A 24,875-nucleotide genomic window follows, 5' to 3' on the forward strand; every position below is an offset into this window, starting at 1 on the left:
TGTCACAGGCTTACGCACAGGCTAATCAGGCCTCTCGCCAGGCTAAGGGTCACCAGAAAAGATACTATGACCGACAAGCAAAGAGTCAAAGCTTCAGCCCGGGTGACAGAGTCCTGGTTAAAGTGTGTCATGTGGAGGGGCGAAGCAGACTTGTCCCCTGCACACACAGATTTCTCCACATTCAATTTTATGTTGAGGAATATTATTCTGAATTGTTCCATAATTTGTACAGGCAGGTTTTTGCAGATTGGTAAACCTCCGTCCACCTTTGCTTCTGAGAAGCTCTGCTCCTCTGAAACGCTCGTTTTACACTCCAGTCATGTTACTGATCTGATGCTGTTTAACCTAACCTTCTTTTTAGCACTACCTACTTTTCCTGGCTTTTGTTGCCCCGTCTCAACTATTTTTAAACCAGGTGCTGCCATCAAAGTCAAAATGAGCTTTTATTTTTCTTAAAATGGCACACTGACTCAGCTTAAACATTTGATATGTCATATATGTTCTCTTGTTTGCAAATCATTGGATTCTGGTTTTATTTACAAATGACACAGTGTCCTTTTTGGAACTGCAGTTTTATTCTTCCTGGGCACATTGGGCATTGGACTAGCTTTTAATGATTTTTTCCCCACATTTTTCTTAACTATTACACCGCTGTTTTCACTCCGTTGGGCTGTAGCTCTGCTCTGAGTCGACATAATGACACACGACACCAGAATAAATCAGGTTAAGGCGAGTAAAAGATTTATTTCACATTTTGTTAAATATCACCAGCTTTGTATGAGGAATCAAAGACATCAAAGAGCAGGTCACAGGAATAGTTAAGAAGGCTCATATGCACAGAGGGACAAAGGAAGGGGGGGTATCTCCAGAAAAACCCCATAATGAATAACGCTGCATCACGTCTGCTGATGGTTTGTTGTGAGTGCTGTAGTTTTTTGTTGTTGTTTTTCTACAGGGTGGATGGAATTTGCTGGCTTTGTTTGTTCAGCCAACCATAAACTCAAACACTTTTAGTGATGGTTCAAAAAGTGACATTATTATTCAATCATTACTTCTAGAACTGCACATAAAACCTGCACTGGGACTGAGGGTCAGACGGGAGAGGGACACCACAACGAGGGAAGAAGCGCTGCAGGGACAACACGAAGCACACACGGACACAGAGATAAGCAGAGGGATCACCTCAACAGTCTGAGCTCTGATGCTGTGTTTTTACACCCGGCTTTACCTGAGTCAAGTTTGCAGTGAGGACATAACTCAGGTAAGGGGAACTTACCAGAGGGAAAGAGGGATGAGGGCTGAGAGTGTCAGAGTCACAGGCACTTGCGATAAAATGACAAAAACGCTATGATTTCCATTAAGGCATAACAGATAAACTACACTCACAAACATCTTTGGGACAAGAACAGCATGATTCTTGTAGTGGGCAGGTTGGCTTTTACATCTACACCCCCGACAAATGATTTTACCCGGTCAAATGATTGCTGACGACACTGACGACATCCCCTTTGTAGCCTTGATGATAAGTTTTGACACCTCAGCATATATCAATAAAGTTGTGGTTTGAAGACAATCAGAACAGTTTCTGGGTTTTTCTAAGTCTAGTTGCACAGGGAGAGACCACCCGCACTAACTTATGATGCACACCAGTCGTTTTTTTCTATAAGCCTGAAGCATTCAAGGTCACTCCTGGTCGATTTATACAAGCGGGTAAAGAGTTAAAACAACAAGTAACTATAACTGAGAAGTGTTTAATTATTCTTTATAATACGGTAATCATTATTGTCACCATTAGTTTAAGGATTTCTTATTAAATTTATGGGTTCAGCATTTAGACTGGCACCGTCTTAATTTTTGGTGGCCATATTTGGTAGCCCGTGTTTGCTGATACCTAAGACTTACTATAGTTTAAACAGAGGATTTATATTAAAGGAGTTACCATGAAGGAGACAATTAGCTATACGAATTCAGTAATTTCATATTAGGGCACATAATTTGCACTTTGGGATTTAAATAAAATTAAAATTTAAGAGAAACAACATTGCCCATTTCACGCAGTACCAACTCACTTTAGGTGCTCTTTTCTCTTCTGAAGTCACTGGATTTCGTCAAACAGCTACGGCTGCTTGGCCAGAATAAATTGGCACCTAAAATAGGCAGCGGTAATTAGACACACAGTGGAAACTCATGCACACGCGCTCGCAACTTTGTACAGAAACTTTGATGACCACACGCTCACGAACGCATGCTCACCGAAGCATGCGACACAGACGAGGCTCATACACACAGTAAGCATGGCGACTTTTATAAACTCACATATAATCGACACAGTGGATTTCATTGGCATTGTATGGGATAGTAATAGTGACAGAGAAGGTTTCCCCTTACGAACTGATTCTGATCTTTTTTCCTTCATTGGTTTCACAATCTGAGTCTGCATGTTTTAAACTGAAGTTAGGCTTTCGTCCCTCCTCTCAAACACCTTTCAGTCAGCCCTTCTCACCTGCTTCATTCTCTCTTTCGTTTGTGGACAGAGTAACAGTGTGTTAGTGTTTTTGCATGAGCTGAGCAGTCCTTCTCACATCACGGTGTTTCTCAAAAAACAATGTATACCCTATGTAGGTCACTACTCTGTAGTTTGGGCCCATAAAGCACTAGAAGTACACAAGTGTCTATTGAGACGTGTTCCCTTGAGATGTGGAGGAGTGAGACGACAGGGTGGTTTAACTCCGGGGGATGATGCCCTTCTTGTAGGCCACCAAGCCAGCTGCGGCGGCAGCAGACAGGAATGTGGAGACTCCTAAGAATTTGAGGAAACCATCAACCGAAGGCAGGTTTCTCTCCCAGAAGGTGGTAACAAACGGGAGTGCCCGGATTTCCTGCAGGACGGAGGGAATGATGATATCAGATATCTGCCTTTTTCATGTGCATGATATTAACTAGATACTTGATAGATGATTTGGCAATATACAACTTATGTAATCTTGGGTCCAAAATGTGTAAACAATGCATAGGTGTCTTAAACCTGCATTTTCTTACATGACCAGCAGGGGGCAACTCTTCTGCTTGAAAATGATTGTATAGAAAGCGAGGGAGAAAATGACCTCTCTTGGTTTACAACCCCAAGAAACATTATGGTCTTGCCTGGTAGTTTTTTTCTCATTTATTACAAGATGATCTTTTTCACAGTGTCATTTATGGTAAAAAGTGTTTTGGATTCATGACGAGAGACTTCAGAGTGTTTCTCCACTGATTGTTCATTTTTTTAATCAAAGGCCAACTTGTAATTTGGTGCATAAGGACTTCTCTTACATCGTTCTCAGGCTCAGGTTGCCAGATCTGATTAGGTTGGAGTTTACCCATCGCACACATGACCTGCGAAAAGACATTGGTGGTGTCAGTCAAAGACTTCAAAAGGATCAAAATACAGTCTAACAGTCTAAATTTTAAACATGATACACATTTTTGAGTTTGGGTGATGTTAATAAGATAACTCTTTATTATCATTGCACAGTCATACATAGTACAATAGCACAATGAAATTGGGGAACTGTCCCACGTTGGCACTACATACAACACGACACGACACATCAACTTAACTTAAGTAATAAAAAGAAGAATAAGTGTATGTTTATGTTTAATGCACTCAGATAATCTACTCAGGCTTGACTGGCCTTTACTGTAACTGACCTACTCTGCAGCAGAGCCAGAGCTAAGAAACATGGAGGAACATGAACACATGGGGGAGTATCTTAGGAAACCAAACCTAATGTTAATGCCTTGGAAGAAGGACATAAAGTGCAAGCAGCAGGCGAGTGTCTTAAAGAGAGATTTAGAAGACTGAGTGGGGAGGACCATTTTGATTCTATGGTTTGTTTCAGTCAGCTGTGCTCAGACATAAATGAGAGGGGAGAAAAGGCGAGGATGTCATGATTTGATATCAGCTGACCCCCAGCACTGCTGGCTGAGCATCCACAACACCAGGAGCAGGCTGAGGTGTGACTAATAGGTGTGCCAGCTGCATGATTTAAGTGGTTTCTACCTGGTATATATAAGTAACCTGCCTCTAAGGGTGTTTAAACTGGTAAGAACTGGTATTTGCTAACACGTAGCAGTGAAAAGCAGGTACTTAAATGCTCTCTGACCTCTCTGGCTGCTCTCTCTCCAGCTTGTACGGCCCCCTCCATGTAGCCACTCCATTCGGTGGCCGTCTCTGTGCCTGCAAAGTACAACTTGCCCACCGGCTCTCTCAGCACTCTGAAGAGCAAAAAAGAGAGAAACAGGAGAGGCTTCAGAGGTTAAACTGGTTTACAGGTTTTAAACACGTTTTATTTTTAATGTATGCACCAGCATTGTACTGACCATTGAGCTTTAGCATGCATTCACTTCATTTAAGAATATTATCTCACCTGAATAAGTGCAATATGGGATTATATAACATAAAGTGAATTTCCTTTGGATTAATCTTCCCACCCCCACTGTGCTCAACGTAAAAGAACCAAAGAAAGGACTTTTTCTTTAACTCTATTTCTTGCAGGACCACCCGGTATGTGAAACAGTTACTCTGTATAAAAAAGCACAATGTTAGGTTTCCAACTCCAGCTTACTTTTCATTGTGAGTGAGAACACATTTGCACATCTGGTGAGGACATTTAGACATGAAATATGGTTCACATGACGATTAACAAGGAGTTTCAGTTTTTCATATGGAGGTTAACAAAACTCTAATAGTGAACATATGCACCAGGATCTGTACAACAAGCAGCTTCGACTAATAAATGAAAGCAGCCGCAATGCATCAGACACACTGGATTGTGTTTTATGTGTGTGTACAGCTATAGAGCAAATGGGCAAATCCTGGGGACACGTCCTGCTGTACTGAAAATGCATTCATTTGTTCACACTCCAATAAAACCCATGAAATGCAGCAACAACACCATTCAGTTGGGAACGCCTCCAACAGGACCGGTCAGTTTTTTTCTTTAAAAAAGATGAAATATGAGTTCACAGTATTGCTTGTGTGGTAAACATAATAATCCAACACAAAGTGTTGTGATCTCAGTGAGTCCCCTCTGAAACCGTGCACAGGAAGGCAGGTTCATTTCATGGAGGAGAAGTGACGCTAATTTGCAGAAATAATCACAAATCCTGCTGAAACATACATTAGCCATTAATATCCAGGAGCTGACACATTCAAATAAATTAAGTTAATTGAAATGAAAAGATCACACTTTCATATTTATGTTTATTTTTTTGTGTGTGTACACGTGTGAGAGAGAGACTCACCTGCCAAACTGAGTAAGGATTCCTGGGGGGAAATAGGCTGTGTAGCAGCCTCCAGAGTACTCCTCTTCACACCAGTTCTTCTCCTCATAGTGCACCGGCTGCAGGAAACAAGCAGGCACATGAGCAGTCAGTCAAGTGATTCCACAGTATCCACATGACTGTGTACCACTCTGCACCCAAACTCACATGCAAAGCCTCATCTGTGCCCAGCACTTTGGAGTAGATCTCACAGATCCTCCTCAACCTAAACACAACAACACAGGAGTTGGGATTAAACTGATCTCACAGCTCGTGAGAGTTTTTTTCCATCTCTGTCCACTGGTGTCTACCTTTCTTCCTTGGACAGGCTTGAGAGCTTTCTGCACTTGTGGGCAAGGATGAATCTGGGGGGGAGAGTGAAAAGAGAAAACACTACATGAGCATGTGTGGCTGGTTGGATGACTTTATCACTTGTGTTTAGCTCCATTCAAGCACAAGTCCTACACTGTATGGAAATTCTTGTAGGAGCTCATGCGAGAATACTAGGTCAGAGTCAGATGGTAAAGCTGAGACACAAGCCTACAGGCCAGTCAGTAACCCTCTGATAATCACAGGTCGCTAGTGAAAAAAATGTGTATTCCACCCTAATGATGACTAAAGCACTCATCATGGTGCAGCATTGTATACTTCTTTGGGGCTGCTGATATCACTTAGCGCTATCTGGCAACCTCCAGTAACCACTTGCCAACCAATCTTATAACTCAGGTCTGAAAGCTGTCCTGCGACAGGTAAATATTTTTGGCGATGTAGTGTACAATATGGAATCATTATACAAAATATACACAATTACAGAGAACTGTTTGAAGCTCTGTACCAACCCCATAATACAAGGTACAGTCCCATCAGGCTTTGTGTCATCCAGGGTGAAGCCGATGGGAGCGCCCTCCTCCTCTATCACCATGCTGCCGCAGTAACCTGGTAACACAATAAAACGTTAGAAATGGCATCATCTTGAACAGCATTCGCTCTCTCTGTGTTTTCACTTCCTGCGTACCCTTTTTCCTCCAGAAGTTCTCTCTGTAGTAGACCATGCACTTTATGACAGAGCCCATGGGAACACGGTTGATCAGCTGGTTCCTCAGCGGGGGCAGCTCAGGGTTGAAGTGCATCTTCAGATTCAAAGCAGGTGGTGTGGCCACGATCACATACTTGGCCTAACACAGAGACAGAGACAGTACACAGTGCGCACCAATAGTCTGTTTATAACTGAAAGATGTGACCCAGAAGTATCTGCATGGTAGTCATCAGCCATAGTAAGAGATGTTGCAATTCTCCAAATACTAAGGAAAGAGGCTTCAGTGGTTCCTTTAATATAGGATACACTGGACTATCCTTTATGAAAAGAGGGGAGAAAATGCTGTCCCATAATTCATTACAATGGAACATCTGACCATAAATGAAAACATTCAACCTAATCAACAAAGTAACACAGATCATGTACATTTTAACTGCTTTTTTCCAAGCAGCCAGTAGATGGCAGCCAAAGAGCAGCAGTGCCAGTGAAGTTTGTGAGTAACACTGTGAAGCAGTTACTGTTTTACAGATACATGGATGTTTCATATTCAGACTGCATTATCTCACATTACCTAGTGTATAAATATAGTATCTGTTTCATTTCCTAATACATAATAAAATCAAACAAACACTATAACAGTTATTTGAAACATGGCTGCAGTAACAGGAAAACAGGAAAAGGAAAGTCCTGCATTCACAATCTACTGAAACATAAGAGCAGCGTCATTATTCATTATCTTATCAGCTCGTTAACGGTGATGTATCCATATAAGCAAAGTCATTCTGACTATTTGTTTTGTGGGCCATTTGAAGGTTGGGAACCACTGGACTGAACTAATCAATTGTGTCTACAAACCCAGTTTCAGAAAGTTGTAACATTGTGTAAACTGTAAATGAAAACAGAATGCAGTGACTTGCCGATCTCAGAAAGCCATCTTTTATTCACTTATACAGAAAAATATCAGAAATCTACTATTATCATTTACAGAAACAAAAAGCTCACTTTGAATTTGATGGCAGTGACATGTCTCAAAGTGACACGACCAGCGATAAAAAGAGCATCTCAGAGATGCTCTGCAAAAACCCCCAAAACTCTGTCTACAAACTGTGGAGCAATTTCAGAAAAATGTTCCTCAACATCAAACTGAAAAGAATAATATCATCAAAACATTCCAAGAATCTGGAGGAATTTCTGTGTGCAAAGGATAAGGCTGAAAATCAATAATGGATGCCCGTGACCTTTGGGCCCTGCTGCATCACTGCACTAAAGCAGGCATGATTGTCATGAAATCACTGGGAGGGCTCGGGAACACTTCTGGAAATCACTGTCTATGAACACTGTACTGTTCACAAATACAGGTTAAAGCTCTATCATGTGAACATGATGGTGAAACACCGCCATCATTTCTGGGCCAAAGCTCATTTTAAACAGACTGAGGCAAAGTGGAAACTGTTCTGTGGTCAGAGATTCCCTGAGCGCATTTCCTCTATTTTCCTCTCTTTACTTTATTCTCACTGTGGCCAAGATCTGCTCAAAGGTGGAATACTTAGGTTTCTCTCCATCTTGTTGTAATCTCTGAGATCATCTGGTGCTAGATACAGTTAATAAACATTAATCGACTTCAAATGCTCATTTCCAGCTCAATATTATATTTCTGACTAAAGCAGAATATGTAAGGAAAGACATAAAAAGTGTCCTTAAAGAATAGTACTTCAAAGGAAATACTGGTGATATACTCAACTCACCTTGTAGGTCTGCTTGTCCACGGTCTCCACCACAACCATGTCTCCGGTCTGGTCGATCCTGTAGACTGGAGACTGCAGCTTCACTCGGTCTCCCAGCTCCCTCGCCATGCACTGACTCACCTGATTCGCACCCCCTACAAACTTCCTCTCCTTGAGACACAAAGAGAGCAGAGTTCAGTGAGCACCAACAGGGAGAGCAGATGCAGCAACACTGGTTTCTATTTATATTGGGTAGAAGTGACTCTGATCCCCCTCTGGGTACCCCTCAGCAAGGCTAATAAACTCCCAGTTTGGAATGAAGCCGATAAAATCCCCTGATTTATCCTGGTGATACACACCGGTTATCCTCAGTCCGCCTTCATTTCCTTCACTACAAATTTCTGCATCTTAATTCAAAAGAAACACGTTCATAAAGCCAGGCCAGCAAATGTTAAATGATGAAGATGACAGTGAGGAGGTAGAGAGGTTTGGGCTGTCAAAGCTCCGATACACAAAACCATTTCCATGTGGTTAGTGTCAACATCTCTCTCATCCCTGACCAGAAACACATTGTGTGCATTCCTCTGTGGCATTTGGATGAACGAGGTGAGCCTCTTCTTGTCTTGTTTGATTAAAGACACATTTGCAGTTTTGCAGGAGGAGTGCAGCTGCACTCGAAGCAATGCATACCAATAGCATATCCATATGTTTAAGATGACTATGTGTAAATACTTCAAACACCCCTATGTATGCACCATCCACAAGGTGTGTAAGCTTTAAATGTGGAGCAAACAGGAAGGAGCCGACTGCACTACTGTTTGTCATTTGTTTACCAAAGCCTTTGTGGCTATGGGAACAAGGCCCTCAGCTTGAGGAACGGCAGCAGAAAAGACGCCCTGAGTATTCCAAGAAAACATCTTTTGTGTGGACAGCATCTTATTCAGGCCAGACTAAGGAGACTGGGCTGTGAGGGATCTCCCTCTGACGTTCACACTGCTCCTCTGAATCACTGAATGAATCTGTGTGAGAGGCAGAGAACGCAAGTCCACTTCTTGGCACGCCGAGAGAATATTCTGTTTGTTCAGACAGATATACAAAAAAACGAATTCTTTCAGTCTGTTGTTCTGAATCAGTAGGTATAATTTTGGGCAGACATACCTGTCCTCCGTTGGTGGTGGAGAAGATCCTCATTGTCCCTCCGCACTGTTTGACGTACCAGAGTAACCAGAGAGCCGACACCTCGTGGGGTTCAGCGGTCACGATCAAGTTGACAAACAGTGTGGCGAAGCGACGAGCAGTTCTGGGAGGGATTACATGGAAGGTAAGAAGTCTTTAAATACTGCAGGTACCCCAGTCACAATTTTTATATTCTGTAAGAGTGTGAACAAAGCACAAATAAATCACAATGTCAGGGATTTCTGCTTGCTTGTCCTACTTTTCCAGCAGAGACTTGCACATAATCTACATTTGAGCAGTTTCAAAGTTGAACTAAAGTTTTATTTTAGTTTAATATAGGATACATTACAGGATTAATTCAAACGCTGGAGCAGTACAATCATTTAATTAGTGCAGGACTGTTGTCATTTACTTTTACAAGCTGCATATTTTAAATTTACACAGTAATTAGATTATCAAAAACATTCTCACTCACAGTGCATCATATACTGAAGCTTCTCCACCAAAAACCTCTATGAAACAGCTACAACCTTCAGCATCAGTTTTCAAAGTTTTTGCAGGGATGAGAATTCTTATTCTTATTAGTGCTGACACAGGAAGCTGTAACCATTTCCACCTCTGCAAGTTTGAGTCACTGAACTGGACCTCTTAACTGTGACTGTGGTGTTGGAGATCATTTTATTGGAATTAGCCAATTAACCAAAATTAACCAAAGAGCGTTAATTTTACTTCCAGCTTCAGTGAGTGGAATTCTAGCATTTCATGCCAAGTCTGTTGTGCAGAATGCTGCACCCATGAAACCTTAGTAACTGAGGTTGCTAACATTAGGTTATAACCTATCACTCCACCAGCCAGCCTCGCTGACTCATATGAGATATTAGAAAATAAAACGACATTTCTTTTGTTAGAGACCACCTTCAACATTTGTGTCACATGATTTAACAATAAAACTTTAAACTGGATATAAACAAGATAACAGGATGAATAGCTAGACCTATTCTCTGCACAAACGGGAAACATTTTGAACATGTTACCTGGTCCAGCAGAGTTTTTCAAAGAGTTCCTGCATGGTCATCTTGTCCCACTCCTCAGCATGGGGAGCTCTCCAGGGAGCGTCTCTGGGAATCTGAAATGCAGGAGGGTGTTCAGCATGAGTCAGGCATGTAGCAGGTGTGCAACCTGTCCAGTAAACCAATCTAGAATGCTTATTAATAAGAATACTCATTAATAGTGAGAACTGCTTTACCTCCTCGCCCATCTTATCCATTGTTCTAAAGAGGTTGTTGAAGTCCATCAAAGCGATGGGGTTCCACATGGGAGGCAAGGAGCCTTTGAACGGGTAAGACTTTCCCTGTTGGACACATGATTGCGGCCATCATCACCAAAACAATATTCTTCAATCATCAAATAACCATTGCTTATAAAAGCTGTGCTTAATGATGGCAGCATTCAAAGAACAACATTTCAGCATTTGCCATTAAAGATTTGTTTCAGTTGACCTCTAACTGACCGTGAAAGCAGTTTGAAGAGTGGTGGAGAAAGTGGAGTAATAGCTTGTGCAATGTTTACAACTGAATCAGAGATACTGAATCATTAAATGTGATAAGAGTAGCCATAATCTAAAGCCATAATTTTTATGCCTGGTCTAGTTTATTTCTGCATTTCTCAATCACACACAAAGACATACAAACACAGAGGTGACAGTCAGGGGTAGATGCAGTGGGTTTAAAACCACTAAAGTGTTGCCACACCACAATTGTAACTAGAGATTCATTTTTGTTGCTTTCTAGCAAAGTTCCCTTTGCTATGTGGAGGATAACAATGGTTTGAGTACATTCATTTATGTGTGTCGATGGAATCTCAAATAATCTCTCTAGCGTCATACGCTAGAGAGATTATTTGAGAGCTTGAGTATTGAGAGCTTTGCTTGACAGGAACATTTATTTCAAACCTTATTAAACACAAACTTCTTTGAAAGAGAAAAAAACTGTCTATACATCTTTGTGGAAATGCCCAAGCCTCACAGAGCTGTCAGCTCAGAGACAATTCTGGAATAACACTTACACTGTACTGTCTTGGTCTGCAGCTGCAGCTTAAACTAATAATGTCTCCTATTATTTAGTCTCCTAACTTATTGTGTTGTGTAATGTAATACCACTGTAATAGAGCCAAAGGAAAAAACAAAACAAAAAGAATATCAAAATTGTTTAGTTCTTCATTTCATTGTAAAACAATGCAGCTGTAACTGCATTATTACTGCATTAAAGGAGACTGGAGGCATCAAGGTGGCACGGAGGGAGGTTAGCCAACTATCGGAGATGCAGAAAGGTGCGACAAAGAAGGTGCCTAAGAAGTACAGCAAGTTGTCCAATACCTGAGGCCTTGGAAACTGCCAAGCAAAGACTCACAGCCTTAGCCAGCTGCTTAAAGAGGTACACCAGAGACATAGAAAAACACCAGCTACTGGTAGACCGAGCAGTCAGCCGAGACTGCAAGACTAGGCTGACAAACCTGTGCACTCCCTGGATTGATTACAAGAAGGCCTACAACTTGATGCCCCACAACTGGATGCTGGAATGCCTAGACCTGTACAAGATCAACAGGACCCTAAGAAGAAACTAAATGTAAATTTATCAGGAACTATCAGGAACTCAATGGGGATGTGGTGGACAACACTAGAGGCCAACTTTAAGCCCTAAGGTTGTATGCTAAGCTTAAGGAAGGAGGTCAGAGGCTAGTTAGTGTCAGTACCACAGTGGCTGGACAAAGCTGGACTGAAAGACAGCACAGAGGCGCTAATCATGGCAGCACAGGAACAAGCATAGAGGCTGGGCTCTATCACCCCAGGCAAGACCCCAGGTGCAGGCTGTGTAAAGATGCCCCTGAGACAATCCAGCACATAACAGCAGGGTGCAAGATGCTAGCAGGCAGGGCATACATGGAATGCCATAACCAAGTGGCCGGCATAGTGTACAGAAACATCTGTGCCGAATATGGCCTGGAGGTCTCGAGATTAAGATCCTGTCCTCAATGAGAGGACCAAAGAACGCTACTTGAAGACAAAGGTGACTGTACTGCAGAGGAGGACTTTATGACAACCATCTAAAGATAAAGATTTCACAGAACCACAGAAAATGCTAATCACTGCCCTTAGCCTTTTACCCAAATTATATTGTACACTCTTATCTGACTTTGAAACAAACATCTATTATCAATAGTTATTTTACTGCCTATTGTAATATACAGTACTGGGAAAATGTTTGCTCTTCTTAATTTCTCATTTCTTAAACTACATTTAGTTTTAAAATTTAGTAAATTATTATTAGATTCGATTAATTAATACATTAATTTAGTAAGGAAAAGGCTAAACAAACCTACCATGTCCTAAATCGTGAATTTACTGTGATCAACCACATTTTTTGGAAAGTTGAACTTTGGAAAGTTCAGTTTCAACTAGCCACACTCAGGTCTGATAACTGCTGAATCCAGAAATCACTCAAGTAGAACCCGTCTGACAAAGTAAAGTAGGCTAAGGGACATGTCATGCCATGATCTGAAGAAACTCAAAAACAGCTGAAAGACTAAGCTGCTGACAACTATCGGTCTGGAAAACCATTTCTAAGACTGAGCCAAGTGGAGAGCTGTTATTCACAAATGGGCTACTAAAATTACTCCAAGAGTGCATCAATGATTCATCCAGGAGGTCACAAAAGAATCCAGAACAACATCTCAAGAACTGCAGGCCTCACCTGCCTCAGTCAAGGTGTTTGTGATTTACCAACAACAATTTTAAAATTTTACTAATGTAGTAAAACACTAACACACACACACACGGTATAAAAATATAGGTAATAAAGACTGATTGCTGTGAACTGCCGATGCAGGGATTGGTTCCCAGGTGTAAGATAATAAATCATATCTAAACACCACCTCTGAAGTCAGTCTAAAGATTTCTTGGATTTCTATCTTGCAGAGCATTCATTATGTGAGAGACCAACATACAATGCAAACAGTTTTACATTATCTGATGGTTTCACTGTGATTATTATAGCATTCTAAGATCTGTTCAAGATCTGTTTTGTGTATATATTGTCATAGTGTTTTCTTTGTCCTTTGTCAGACTGTCTGTGTCTCATGTCTCTGTTCCTGTTTGCTATCCTCCAGTGTTTGATGCGTCAAGTGTTTTGTGAAATTTTCAGATTCTGATTATTCTCTTGTTGTTGTTTTTTCCTGTTTAATAAGTTCTGGCTTGAGAATCTTTCATTTGGCCTAATTTTTGCCACACCCATAACAGGGTAGCCAAAGCACTAGGATCCACTTCCCTCACAGCTTAATGGTAAGCTCAGTCCACCAGCTGGTAAAAGGGAAATAATTTGAGGATCCCATCCCATAGGCAAATGGAGATCATTATAGTGCAGTCATTTTTAAAATATATTTTTAGGATAGCACTTCTATTTGTTACAGCTACGAGCAGATGGAAAAACAGGCCCAGAGAGGGAGCAGGGCTCTTAACGTCCATCTTGGACCATTGTAACACTTGTTGGGTAGGGGTGGGTAGTGTTTGTTAATAGTCCAAATGGCCCAGGGGAAGAAGCTGTAGAAGCTGTTAGTGAGTCTGGGGTGTGGGACCTGATTGGTGGAGGGTCAAACGGGTGGTGGGCGGGGTCACCTGTGTTTGTCTGAGACAGGAGAATCTAGCGATGGACTCCGGGGTGGCAGAGGACAGCCAATGACTGTTTTGACAGTATTAATTACCCTCTACGCAGCGTTTCTAACCAGACAACCAGGCAGTAAGAGAGCACGTTCTCCCCTGAGGAGCGGTAGAAGCCCAGCAGGAGCTTCTAGTCCAGGTTTTTCTTCCTTGGGACAAGGAGGAAGTGCAGACACTGTTGGGGGTTCTTTACCAGGGTGTTTACCGAGCTTGAACCTAGGAACAGGTGGCAGGGGGGATCTGAAGGGGTGGCAGAGGACAGCCAATTATTTTTTGGCAGTATTAATTACCCTCTGCGCAGCCTTTTTATTCTCAGTTGGGTGATAAGGATGTCTGGGATTATAGAGTTGAATGTTGAGCTGTAGTCCACGAAGGGCATCCTCACATAGCTCTTCCTGTTAGCCAGATGGCTCAGCGCTCTGTGAAGGGTGACAGTGATGGCATTTCCAGTATTTCCAGATATTTCATTTTTCATTTTTCCCCCAAACCACTGTCCAAAAAAAAAAATCAAATCAAATCAAATAAAACCCTGAGCTCAGTGTGAGCTTTGGTAAGATATTTCTTGTAGTTGGTCATTAGGTTTGCACACATTTCAGGAGTGATTTTGGCCCACTCCTCTTTACAGAAAATCTCTAAATGCTTTAGGTTTTAAAGACCCCCACAGCACATTTTCTACAGGACTGGTAGAAAGGTCTGGTCTGGAGAATGGTTAAGCTGCAAAATGAACTTAACATTCTTCTTCGTTGGCCACTCCTATGTTTCTTTGGTGGTATATTTTGGGTCATTGTCATGCTGGAAGACTCATTCATATCTTCAGTTTTTTGGCCGATGGAAGAAGACTCTTGTCCAAGATTTTACGGCACATAGTCCAATTCATTGGCCCCTCTATACGGTGAAGTCATCCTGTACCCACAGCAGAAAAACAGCCCAAAACACAATATTTCCACCTCTGACTGTGGAGATTGTGTTCTTTAGGTCATACTCATCACTTCTCCTCCTCCAAACACTGTGGGTTAAGTTGTTGTCAAAGAGCTCGATTTTGTTTTCATCTGATTACATTACTTTCTTCCAAGGCTTCTCTAAATTTTTTGGGTGTTCACTGGCAAACTTAAGAGGGGTTTGTAAATGTGCCTTCTTGAGCAGGGGGAACCTTGTGAGCGCTGCAAGATTCGGTATATGGTAAATGGAGTGGTTCTTATACAGCACATTACTATTCTACTTGAACGCTCAAAGCACTTTAGCATGTCTAATGTACCCGTACCTTTTGATTAATAGATGACCTGCTCTACCTCCTGAGCCACATTATTCTCTAATTTTAGACCATTACAACCAGTGTGTAACCATTGGTGTTTTTGGTGACTGTTCCTAGTCTTGAGATCATTAACAAGCTCCTCCACTGAGTATATATGTTCCGTACGACCGTGTGTGGGGGGAGTGGCTAATTTAGCAGATTACCGTATTTACCGCACTATAAGGCTCACCAGATTATAAGGCGCACTGTTGAAGACTGGCTCTGTTTTCATACATAAGGCGCATCATATTATAAGGCGCATTAAGACAAACAAAAAAATAACTCGACCTTTATTAAGCTCATTCACAGTAACTCTTAACACTGTTAAGCTGTAACACGTTAAATATTGAAAAATATACTTTTTCCAGTACGGTACATTCAACTTCCACAATTCCCTCAAACTCTTCACCTTCCGTGTCTGAGTTACGGTAAACAGCTGGGCAATTTCGGCATCAAGCATGCCCGGATCCCTCTCACACCGGATTAAAAGGCGTTTAAAGTGCATTCAGCAGAATAAAACAATCGGATGAGTTAAAATTTAACCAACTCATTCACAGTAACTATTAACATTGTTAAGCTGTTAAACATCAAATATTGAACAATACACTTACATTTCCAGTTCATTCAACTTCCACAAATCCATCAAACTCTTCACCTTCAGTGTCTGAGTTAAACAGCTGGGCAATTTCGGCATCAAGCATGCCCGGATCCCTCTCATCATTATCTGAATCAGTCTCGTTGCTGTTACTTAGCTGTTCAGTGATTATTCCAGCCTTCGTGAAAGCTCGGACGACACTTGAGACTGATACCTTAGCCCAAGCAGCCACGATCCATTGGCAGATAGTGGCGTAACTCGCTCGGCGTTGCCTCCCTGTCTTGGTGAATGTGTGTTCGCCTTCTGTCATCCAATGCTCCCACGCAGCTCGTAATTTAACTTTAAACGACCTGTTGATACCAATATCTAGTGGTTGGAGTTCTTTGGTTAATCCACCCGCAATGACGGCAAGCTCCAAATTAGTTTGCTTTACTTGGGTTTTGACAGCCTCGGTGAGATGGGCGCGCATGGAGTCATAGATCAAAAGAGACGGAGATTTGTGGAAAAAGCCATCCGGTCTCTTGACATAAACTTCCCTCAGCCACTCGCTCATTTTCTCTTCATCCATCCAGCCCTTTGAGTTAGCCTTGACGATGACGCCGGCCGGAAACTTTTCTTTTGGCAAAGTCTTCCTCTTGAAAATGACCATGGGTGGTAGTTTCTGGCCATTAGCTTGGCAGCCCAGAACTACAGTGAAGGATGACTTCTCGTTCCCTGCGGTGCGTATAGATACCGTACTGGTCCCTGTTTTCTCGACAGTACGGTTCACGGGGATGTCAAAGGTGAAGGGGACCTCGTCCATGTTAGTGATGTGTTCTGGCCGGATCTTCTTTTCAGTGATCTTATTCTGGCAGTACGTGCGGAAAATGGCCAACTTTTCTTTGTAATCGTTTGGCAGTTGCTGTGAGACAGTAGTTCTTGTGCGGATTGAGAGATTATGCCTTTTCATAAAACGGAAGCACCAAGAAGGTCCCCCTCGAAAGTCTTGATCTGCATGTCACGTGCTACCGCTGTTGCCTTGAGTCGAATAGAGACTGTAGAGACACTTCTACCTGCTGTTCTCTGTTCAATAACCCACTGTTCAATTTAAGATAAGATAAGATAAGATAACCTTTATTAGTCCCACACGTGGGAAATTTGTTTTGTCACAGCAGGAAGTGGACAGTGCAAAAGTTATGAGGCAAAAATTAGAATACAATAAGAATAAATACAGTACACAACTGTACAGAATAGAATAAAATAAAATACTATATACAGTAGAATAAAATAAAATAAATATACAATAAGATAAAAATAGAATACAAATACAAATACTATATACAACTGAGTAAAAATACAACGATGACAGAAAGGATTATTGCACTTAGTATTATTGCATATGTATGGATGTGTGTGCTTGATCAGTTAAAGTCTTTATTATGGAGTCTGACAGCAGTGGGGAGGAAAGATGATGATAATTGATAATTTTGTCCTCTAACTGCGGCCATCGCGCCTTGTTCCCTCGGAAACTCCTTTTGGTCTTCTTTACTTGTTTTAGGTCATCTTTTTGCTTCCTCCACTTGCGCACCATGGACTCATTAATGCCAAATTGTCTCGCAGCTGCTCTATTTCCATTCTCTTCTGCATAACTAATTGCTCAAAGTTTAAAATCAGCTTCGTAAGCGTGTCTCTTCACGGGTGCCATTTTGGAGTCGTTATACACACACACACACACACACACAACACGGTAATGTTGTGTTGAAGCACAGTACGTATTACTCCGCGAGGCTCCTGGCAACGGTAACCGTAATGCTCCAAAAAGTGGCACTAAAAATCTTTTTTTGACAGATTTTTGAGCATAGTGTGCCACATAAAACCGGTTCGAGGTCAGTAAGCACAAAACAAAATTCATACATAAGGCGCACCAGATTATAAGGCGCACTGTCGATTTTTGTGAAGATTTAAGGATTTTACGTGCGCCTTATAGTGCGGTAAATACGGTACAATCAAGTGAACTAAAGTTAACAATGATGATAACAATGTTTTACTTTGTGTGCAAAGTAAAAAATTTGTTTTTAGTGCAAACAAAAAGATTCCCCAAAAATGCTTCAAACTCTACTGCTGATGGCAAAGAGGCTAGCTCTGTTAGCTCATGCAAAAGTTAAGCTGACAGGAAAAGTGCCAGCGGCAGAAAGTGGCAATTGAAAAATGTTGATAAAGATCCTTGTTGCCATGCCTACTGCGTGATGCCAGAAAAGTAGCAGAGACTTGGATTTCCTTTTTATTGGATAATGGGTCAGACTCAGGATATGGTGCATCATCTTCTGAACATTGTCATCATTTACTCCATCACTTAAAGTGAAGAATACATCTGGAACATGTCATGATCTGTCACAGACTACACAGACATAACATAAACCAAGAGAGCTTGGAATAGAAAATTATCTGCAATAAAAAAAAGACACTCACATTAACATAATGCACCAAGTTCTCCTGCTCGTTGACTTTGTAGGTCTTTATGCCGTACTCTTTGGCCAGACGGAGGATGCGGTTCTGTGTCGGTCCAATGTAGGCACCGCCTAGATCAACCCACTTTGCCTCCTTATTCTAAAAGACACATACTCGCAATTAGATCATGACAAAAAAGAAAGAAATGTCACAGATATTTCTGAAAAGGCTAACTGATCTATGCTTGCACTTCTACGCTCATAAATGACTTGAATATAAATGTCATTTTTTTTCTGTATGCCCATTAAAAGAAATAGATACACTATCTTGGTTGTAAAATTAAAAAGGCTGGAAAGTATTTGTATTACTGTTACTGATTGTCTCTTTTATGAGCCGCTCCTACAGTAGTATTGACACTCTTTGCTTTACCTGCACAGTGAAGGTACGACCACCAACCCGGTCTCTGGCTTCCAACACTACAGGATCGAGCCCACTGGCTTTCAACAGCTTTGCAGCACTCAAACCTGCAGAAGGACAGAGACACCAACAGGACTTAAACATAAGGATTCAAGCAATATATGTGCTTTCTGTACTTGTAAAAAAAGCAATAGCAAAAGGCACACAGGGATTTTAAAGGTCTTTTAAAATAAATGACAAAAAAGGCTTCCAAAAATCCCCTTCTCAAAGAAAAACATTGTTTTTGCGCTCTATTAGATCACTCAAAACCAGATCAAGAGGATCGTTTGGAAAATCTGATAAGAAAGACAAAGATTTGAACTTCTTTGTTTATTTTTAAAGTAAATCTGGTTTCTCTTATGCTAGTTAGGACACTGTTATACCATCAACAGGTATTCCCACTTTAATTGTTTTCCGTTGTGCATTTACACTGATTAGCTTTTTGGTAGGCATGCAACTCTTAAATAAAATTACATAACATTTGCTTTTCAAATGAACTGAGAGAGCTCTGGGGAAAAAAAATAGAGGGGGGCAGGGGGGATTGAGGTTCTCAACAAATCACAAACCAGCCAACCAGCTGATCATGTGGGGAGGAAGAGCTAACAAGTAAAGCACTGAGCACTGGCTCACCAACCACAGAGTATACAGTAGATAAACAGCTTGTCATACACTGACCTCTGGCATATGGAGTATGGGTATGTCACAGGTTTTGCTGTGAGACTGGGCGGGGCAGACATCTCCGAAATCATCGGAGCACTTTTGCAAATAGGCTCGATCTTGACAAACCGACCAGATATCTGAAGATTAAACCTCTACATTTTCGGCTAAAAAAAATATTTAAACTGTATTCGGTGACATACAAACAGGGTATTTAAAGGCAAGTTCAGTTAGTTAGAGAAATGTCCAATAAAAAGACTGGCCACCAGGCCAAAGCAATGGTTTTTACTCGAACACCATTAACCCCACCCCCTGAGTTTGATGGGTGAGGTTGGCAGATAAAAGTAATTCATGAAGAGAGCCGCAGGGTCAGGACTGTCAAAATGAATTAAATAAATACATCATTAAATAATTGATTAAATGTGTTGATAATTAAATACAATTTGAAATAAATAAACACATAATTTATTCAATGTTTTAAATGAAATTAATGGGCATTAATTATTTAATTATTTAAACATTTATTTAATTAATTAATTTAAATTTTAATTAATTAATGACAAATTTAATTATTTATTTAATAACGTATTTCATTCATTTATTTCCTCACTCCTGGCCCTCCATACAGCTCACGTCCTCTTTATGTAACACAAAGTATGCGCTGGTTGATTAGCTGTTACTCAACTTGCTCTGCTGTTGCTGCGGTGATACAGAGGTGAAAGAGCTGGAGAGAGGAGGAGAGGGGAGGTAGCCTCACGGAAGAAGAAGAAAAACACTACGAATAATGAAAAACTCTCCGTCACTCTGCACGCACGCACGCACGCACGCACACACACACACACACACAGCTTTTTCCACTGTGGAAGCTCTGTTCGAAGCTTTGGCTTAAATCAGTTTATTTGCTCAGCTCGTCCGCACAGCCTGCACACCAAACTAAAGTTTTCTAACGTGCAGCCTACCTGATATGCCCGCGCCGACCACTATAACGTCGTAGGTGTTGCTGGGTGCAGTCATGTTGCTGGGTGGTGTGTCTTCTTTCCCCTCTTGGCCGTGTCAGCTCCGGATCCAGATATGCACCCTACCGAACGTAGGGTGCGTATCTGGATTAAAAAGCGCCGGGCAAGCCCACTCCCTGCAGAGACCGCCCACCCATAGTAAAGCCCTACCCTGTGGGCATGGAGGGCCATTAGGAAAAAACATTTTATGGACTACTACTACTACTACTACTAATAATAATAATAATACCTGGGGTTTTTTTTCATCACCCGACGACAGCTCTTCTCCAGTACTCTGCTACGGATCTTTTGCGGCTCCGTTTTTGCCTGGCTGTCTCTCCACCTGTGGCTCTGTACTTCTACCCGGTGTTCCAGATCTACTGGCGTTTAGATCAACTGGCGTTAGTCGAACAGATGTGTGGCAGACTTGCATTTCAGGAGCTGCTACCGACAAACCAGGAAAAAACGCCAAATGTGTCATCTGTGACACTTGTGAGGTTATCTCAAACACACTCCGTCAGTCTTGATGCTGTTGAACAACAAAATGTTTAAAAATATCGCGAGTTTACCTGGTGATATTCTCATGCGCGACGCGAAAACAACAAACAATTAACACCACGCCGATGTTGTCCACAGGACAGCAAGAGTAAACGATCGGGGGAATCTTGTCGTCGTTATCGTTCCCCTCGCACGTGTTATTACTCCGATTTCAGCGATTTTGCTTCACAACTAAAGCGAGCAGTTTACTTTGTGCGCACTTAAATGGACTCGAATCTACCAGCGCCACCTCTGGCCAAGTACCACAGCCTACAGCCAGATCAACTTGTGACACACATCTGCAGCACGTTTGAATTCGTTTCATGCACGATACATTTGTACCTTTCAACTGTGTCTGTTTGTGCGTCATGCAAATAAACCTTTGAACTGAATGAAATGATATCATGTACTTATTTTTGGCCTACATCAGTAAGAAATGCCAAATTATATACACAAAATCATAGAAATCACCACTCCAATTGGTCATCATGATTTTAATATTTTCTTTTTCCATAACAGTGAAATACGCCTTGGACAACTATGACACATCAATATTTCATTAGTGTTGTCACATCACATCCTGTAAGCATCGTCTGCCTGTGTCTTTTTCCTGGAAATGAATATTTTCAGCCAATATAGGCAATCCATCAACATGACTGGAGAGTTAACTCTCCACACTTGTACAGACTGTATATAACTACCAATTGGTAGTTATATACAGTCTGTACAAGTGTGGTTAATGCAATAAACATTTGTAAGGAGGTGGCAGTTACTGTGAATTTACAGCAGTTACACAGTGATCAGTAATAAACAGAGCCAGTGAGAGTGAGTGGATATAACAGAGTCAGTAACTCAGGTGTGTCGATTGGTTTGTCATCTGTTTTTGAGGCTGGAGGAGACGTAGAAATCGTTTGTCTTAAATCTAAGTTAGGAAGATTCATGTTTTAAAACAAGCACTTTTTGTCAGAAATGCAAGAAGTACATCTACAGAAAGCACAGTTACATTCTGTCCATCATGTGGACAAAATTGAAAATGTTGAACATTGAAAAACTGAGAACATCAGGCAAGTTCAAAAGAAATGTGTTTGTAAGAACGAAACCTCGACTAAATTGTTCCTACAAATAGTTATGGAAAGTCAAACTGTGTTGTATGTCTAAATGTTTATCTAATGGAAAGTAAAGTTGCTTTTGTTTTATTGCAGTTTTTTGTTTTTTTTTTGGCCTGTCCCGTTTGGCTCTTTTGCCATCAGAATTGTTGTCTAAAGGCAAAGAAAGATGCCCAACGGATTTACTTTACCAAATTGACCATCCCAGCCTTGCCGTAATGGTCCATTTGATTCACCTTCTATTGTTTATTTTATTTTCACTTACTGAATACGGGACAGACTTGACTGGGGGAAAGAAGGGGAGAAAGAAAGAGGGAAAGAGAAACAGCTGAGAAGAGGGACGGGGGAGAAGGGCAAAAAACATAAACCAACAGAATGAGCAGAGAAAAAAAAAATGCATATATCGATCACCTGGATCACCTGCTGAGAAAGAAAAAAGAAAACAAGCAGAACAGAACAAGAGTAATAGAATAAACAACATCACAATGATATATGGGAATATGACAGTAAATACTAAATATTAAACATTATTGTGCAGCACATAAGATCAACAGAACACAGTGTGCTTTGAGGTAGGAGCCAAAAAGGGTGTAGTTTGTGGGTGTGATCACCCGTGTGTACACCTGTGAGCATGGACGCGCTTGTTTTTTTTTTAAAAAAAGGTTCCTTCATGTAATGATCTGCTAGAGGGTGTGGGGGGGCCACAGCCCCGTCCTCCAGGGCATGAAGCAGGTATGGAGGAGATCAAAACTCCAGACATCCAGAGGCCCCCAGAACACAAGAGACCAAGGAAGACCAACAGAGGGGCAGCCGCGCCACTGTCCCAGAAAGAGCTGAGGAGAGTCTCAGATGAGGGCTCACTCAGCAGCCGCGGAGCAGAAGCCAGGGGGAGTTGCAGTGACGCGCCCGTGAGCTCCGCCGGCAGCCAGCCGTGCCTGAGTGACCGAGACCCAGGCTGAGAGGCCGGGGGCACCCAACCTCCGAAGTGGCCCCAGCGAGCCCCAGGCTCCAGGCCCCGATAAGCGGCCGCTAAGGAGTGAGCCGGTGTGTACCTGGATGCCCATCCCCGGACACAAAGAACCACCAACGCACCGACACCTGAGGGAGTCCGCCACTGGCAGGGGAAGTGGTGGTAGGGGGAGATAGGCCTCCAAACCTTGGAGGGCCTGAGATGTCCCCAGAGAGGTGGCGCCTGACACCCAACCTGACATATAGACACAGACCATACAGGCATACACATATACAAACATCCATTCCCACCCTCATGCTCTCATATGCAATTACTCCACACTCAACCAAAGTGGAGACAGACATAAAGAGACGCTGTACACACGATCACACTCCCCAAGCGTACTCTACGAACCGGGTCTAGGTACCCTTGCCCCTGGAGGGGGGAACTGCACCCAGACCCAGGTGGTGTTACCCTTTTCCCTGCGGTGGGGGGAGGCAGACCGCCCCGACTCCGCAGCAGCAGGGAGGCCCCACACTCCAGACCGCAGTCGGACGGCCAACTCCTCCTCCTAGCCCCCCCGCTCCAGCAGGCCGCAGAGAATGGGGGGTTATTATTGCAGTTTTTTGACAACTCTGAGTGGATTTACACAGTACAGGTCAAAATGACCCGCAACAGAGCTGGCTCTATCACCACGTTTGAACTTGTTTAATGCACAATACATTTGTAACTGTCATTGTTTTCAGTTTTTTCTTAAAAAAAACCGTTTAATTACATGAAATGCAATTTTGCTTATTTTGATCTTATCATACACTTGAAGATTCCGAAATCAGCACTCCTTTTGTTTAGATCATTTTCACAGCAAAGTTCACTGCGGATGTGCCACAATTTAAATCCCATTCTTCAAGTCTCTATCCTGTTTCTGCTGGTGTGCCCCAGGGTTCAGTATTAGGGCCCCTTTTATTCATTCTTTATATGCTTCCTCTTGGTCATATATTCTGAAAATATAATATAAATTTTCACTGTTATGCCGATGACACCCAGCTCTACATTTCTTCTAAACCCAATTCATCCCTCCCACCTCCCTCCCTCTCAGACTGTCTTATTGAGATTAGATCCTGGTTCTCCTCCAATTTCCTCAAACTTAACAGTAATAAAACTGAAGCTTTACTTGTTTGTACACCATCTATCTTAACCAAATCCCACAGTTTTTCCATTAACATTGAAAATTCTCCTACCCTTCCCTCCCCTCAGGCTAAGAGTTTGGGTGTCATACTTGATAATACTCTTTCATTCCAGTCTCACATTAATTACATAACACGGTCTGCTTACTTCCACTTACGTAATATTAACAGACTCCGTCCCTTCCTTACTCCCCATGCTGCTGCCATCCTTGTCCATAGTCTTATTACGTCCCGTATTGATTACTGCAATTCCCTCCTATTTGGTCTCCCTAAAAGGTCCCTTCATAAACTCCAACTTCTTCATAATTCTGCAGCTTGGGTCATAACTCGTACTCTGTTAAGAGCTCTTATTACCCCAGTTCTTCAGCAACTTCACTGGTTGCCCATAGAAGCCAGGATAAATTTTAAGATCTTACTTCTTACATACAAGTGTATCCATAAATCTGCTCCTTTATATTTGTGTGACCTGCTCCATATCACCACTGTTTCCCGCCCTCTCAGATCATCATCTGCTCTTCATCTTACTGTTCCGTCCTCACACCTTATTACTATGGGGAACAGAGCTTTCAGTCGCTCTGCTCCTCGGCTCTGGAACTCTCTTCCTCCAGCCATAAGAAATATTGACTCCCTCTCCGTATTTAAGTCACAGCTCAAAACACATCTGTTTAAACTGGTTCATTCGCTTTAGTGCTGATTTTATCTGTTGTCAAGTTCTGCTTTGCAATTT

General features: G+C 41.9%; 1 protein-coding gene across 1 annotated transcript; it reads right to left on the bottom strand.

Annotated features, from left to right (window-relative positions):
• Nucleotides 1–719: 719 nt before the first annotated feature.
• LOC146556374 (amine oxidase [flavin-containing]-like) lies at nt 720–20,494 on the bottom strand. Its single transcript, XM_085248781.1, has 15 exons — nt 20,337–20,494; nt 18,694–18,788; nt 18,286–18,423; nt 10,487–10,591; nt 10,275–10,366; nt 9,223–9,364; nt 8,086–8,235; nt 6,320–6,479; nt 6,144–6,240; nt 5,616–5,669; nt 5,473–5,530; nt 5,287–5,384; nt 4,146–4,257; nt 3,313–3,375; nt 720–2,879 (listed from the first exon to the last, which is right to left on the bottom strand). Exons 1-15 carry the CDS (start codon nt 20,389–20,391, stop codon nt 2,724–2,726), a joined length of 1,575 nt encoding a protein of 524 aa, XP_085104907.1. The 5' UTR covers nt 20,392–20,494; the 3' UTR covers nt 720–2,723.
• Between the last annotated feature and the right edge of the window lie 4,381 nt (nt 20,495–24,875).

This window comes from Mchenga conophoros, linkage group LG16 (assembly GCF_057382185.1).
Source record: "Mchenga conophoros isolate Kocher_MC1m ecotype Shallow Benthic linkage group LG16, M_conophoros_male_GT1.1, whole genome shotgun sequence".
Taxonomy (NCBI): Eukaryota; Metazoa; Chordata; class Actinopteri; order Cichliformes; family Cichlidae; genus Mchenga; species Mchenga conophoros.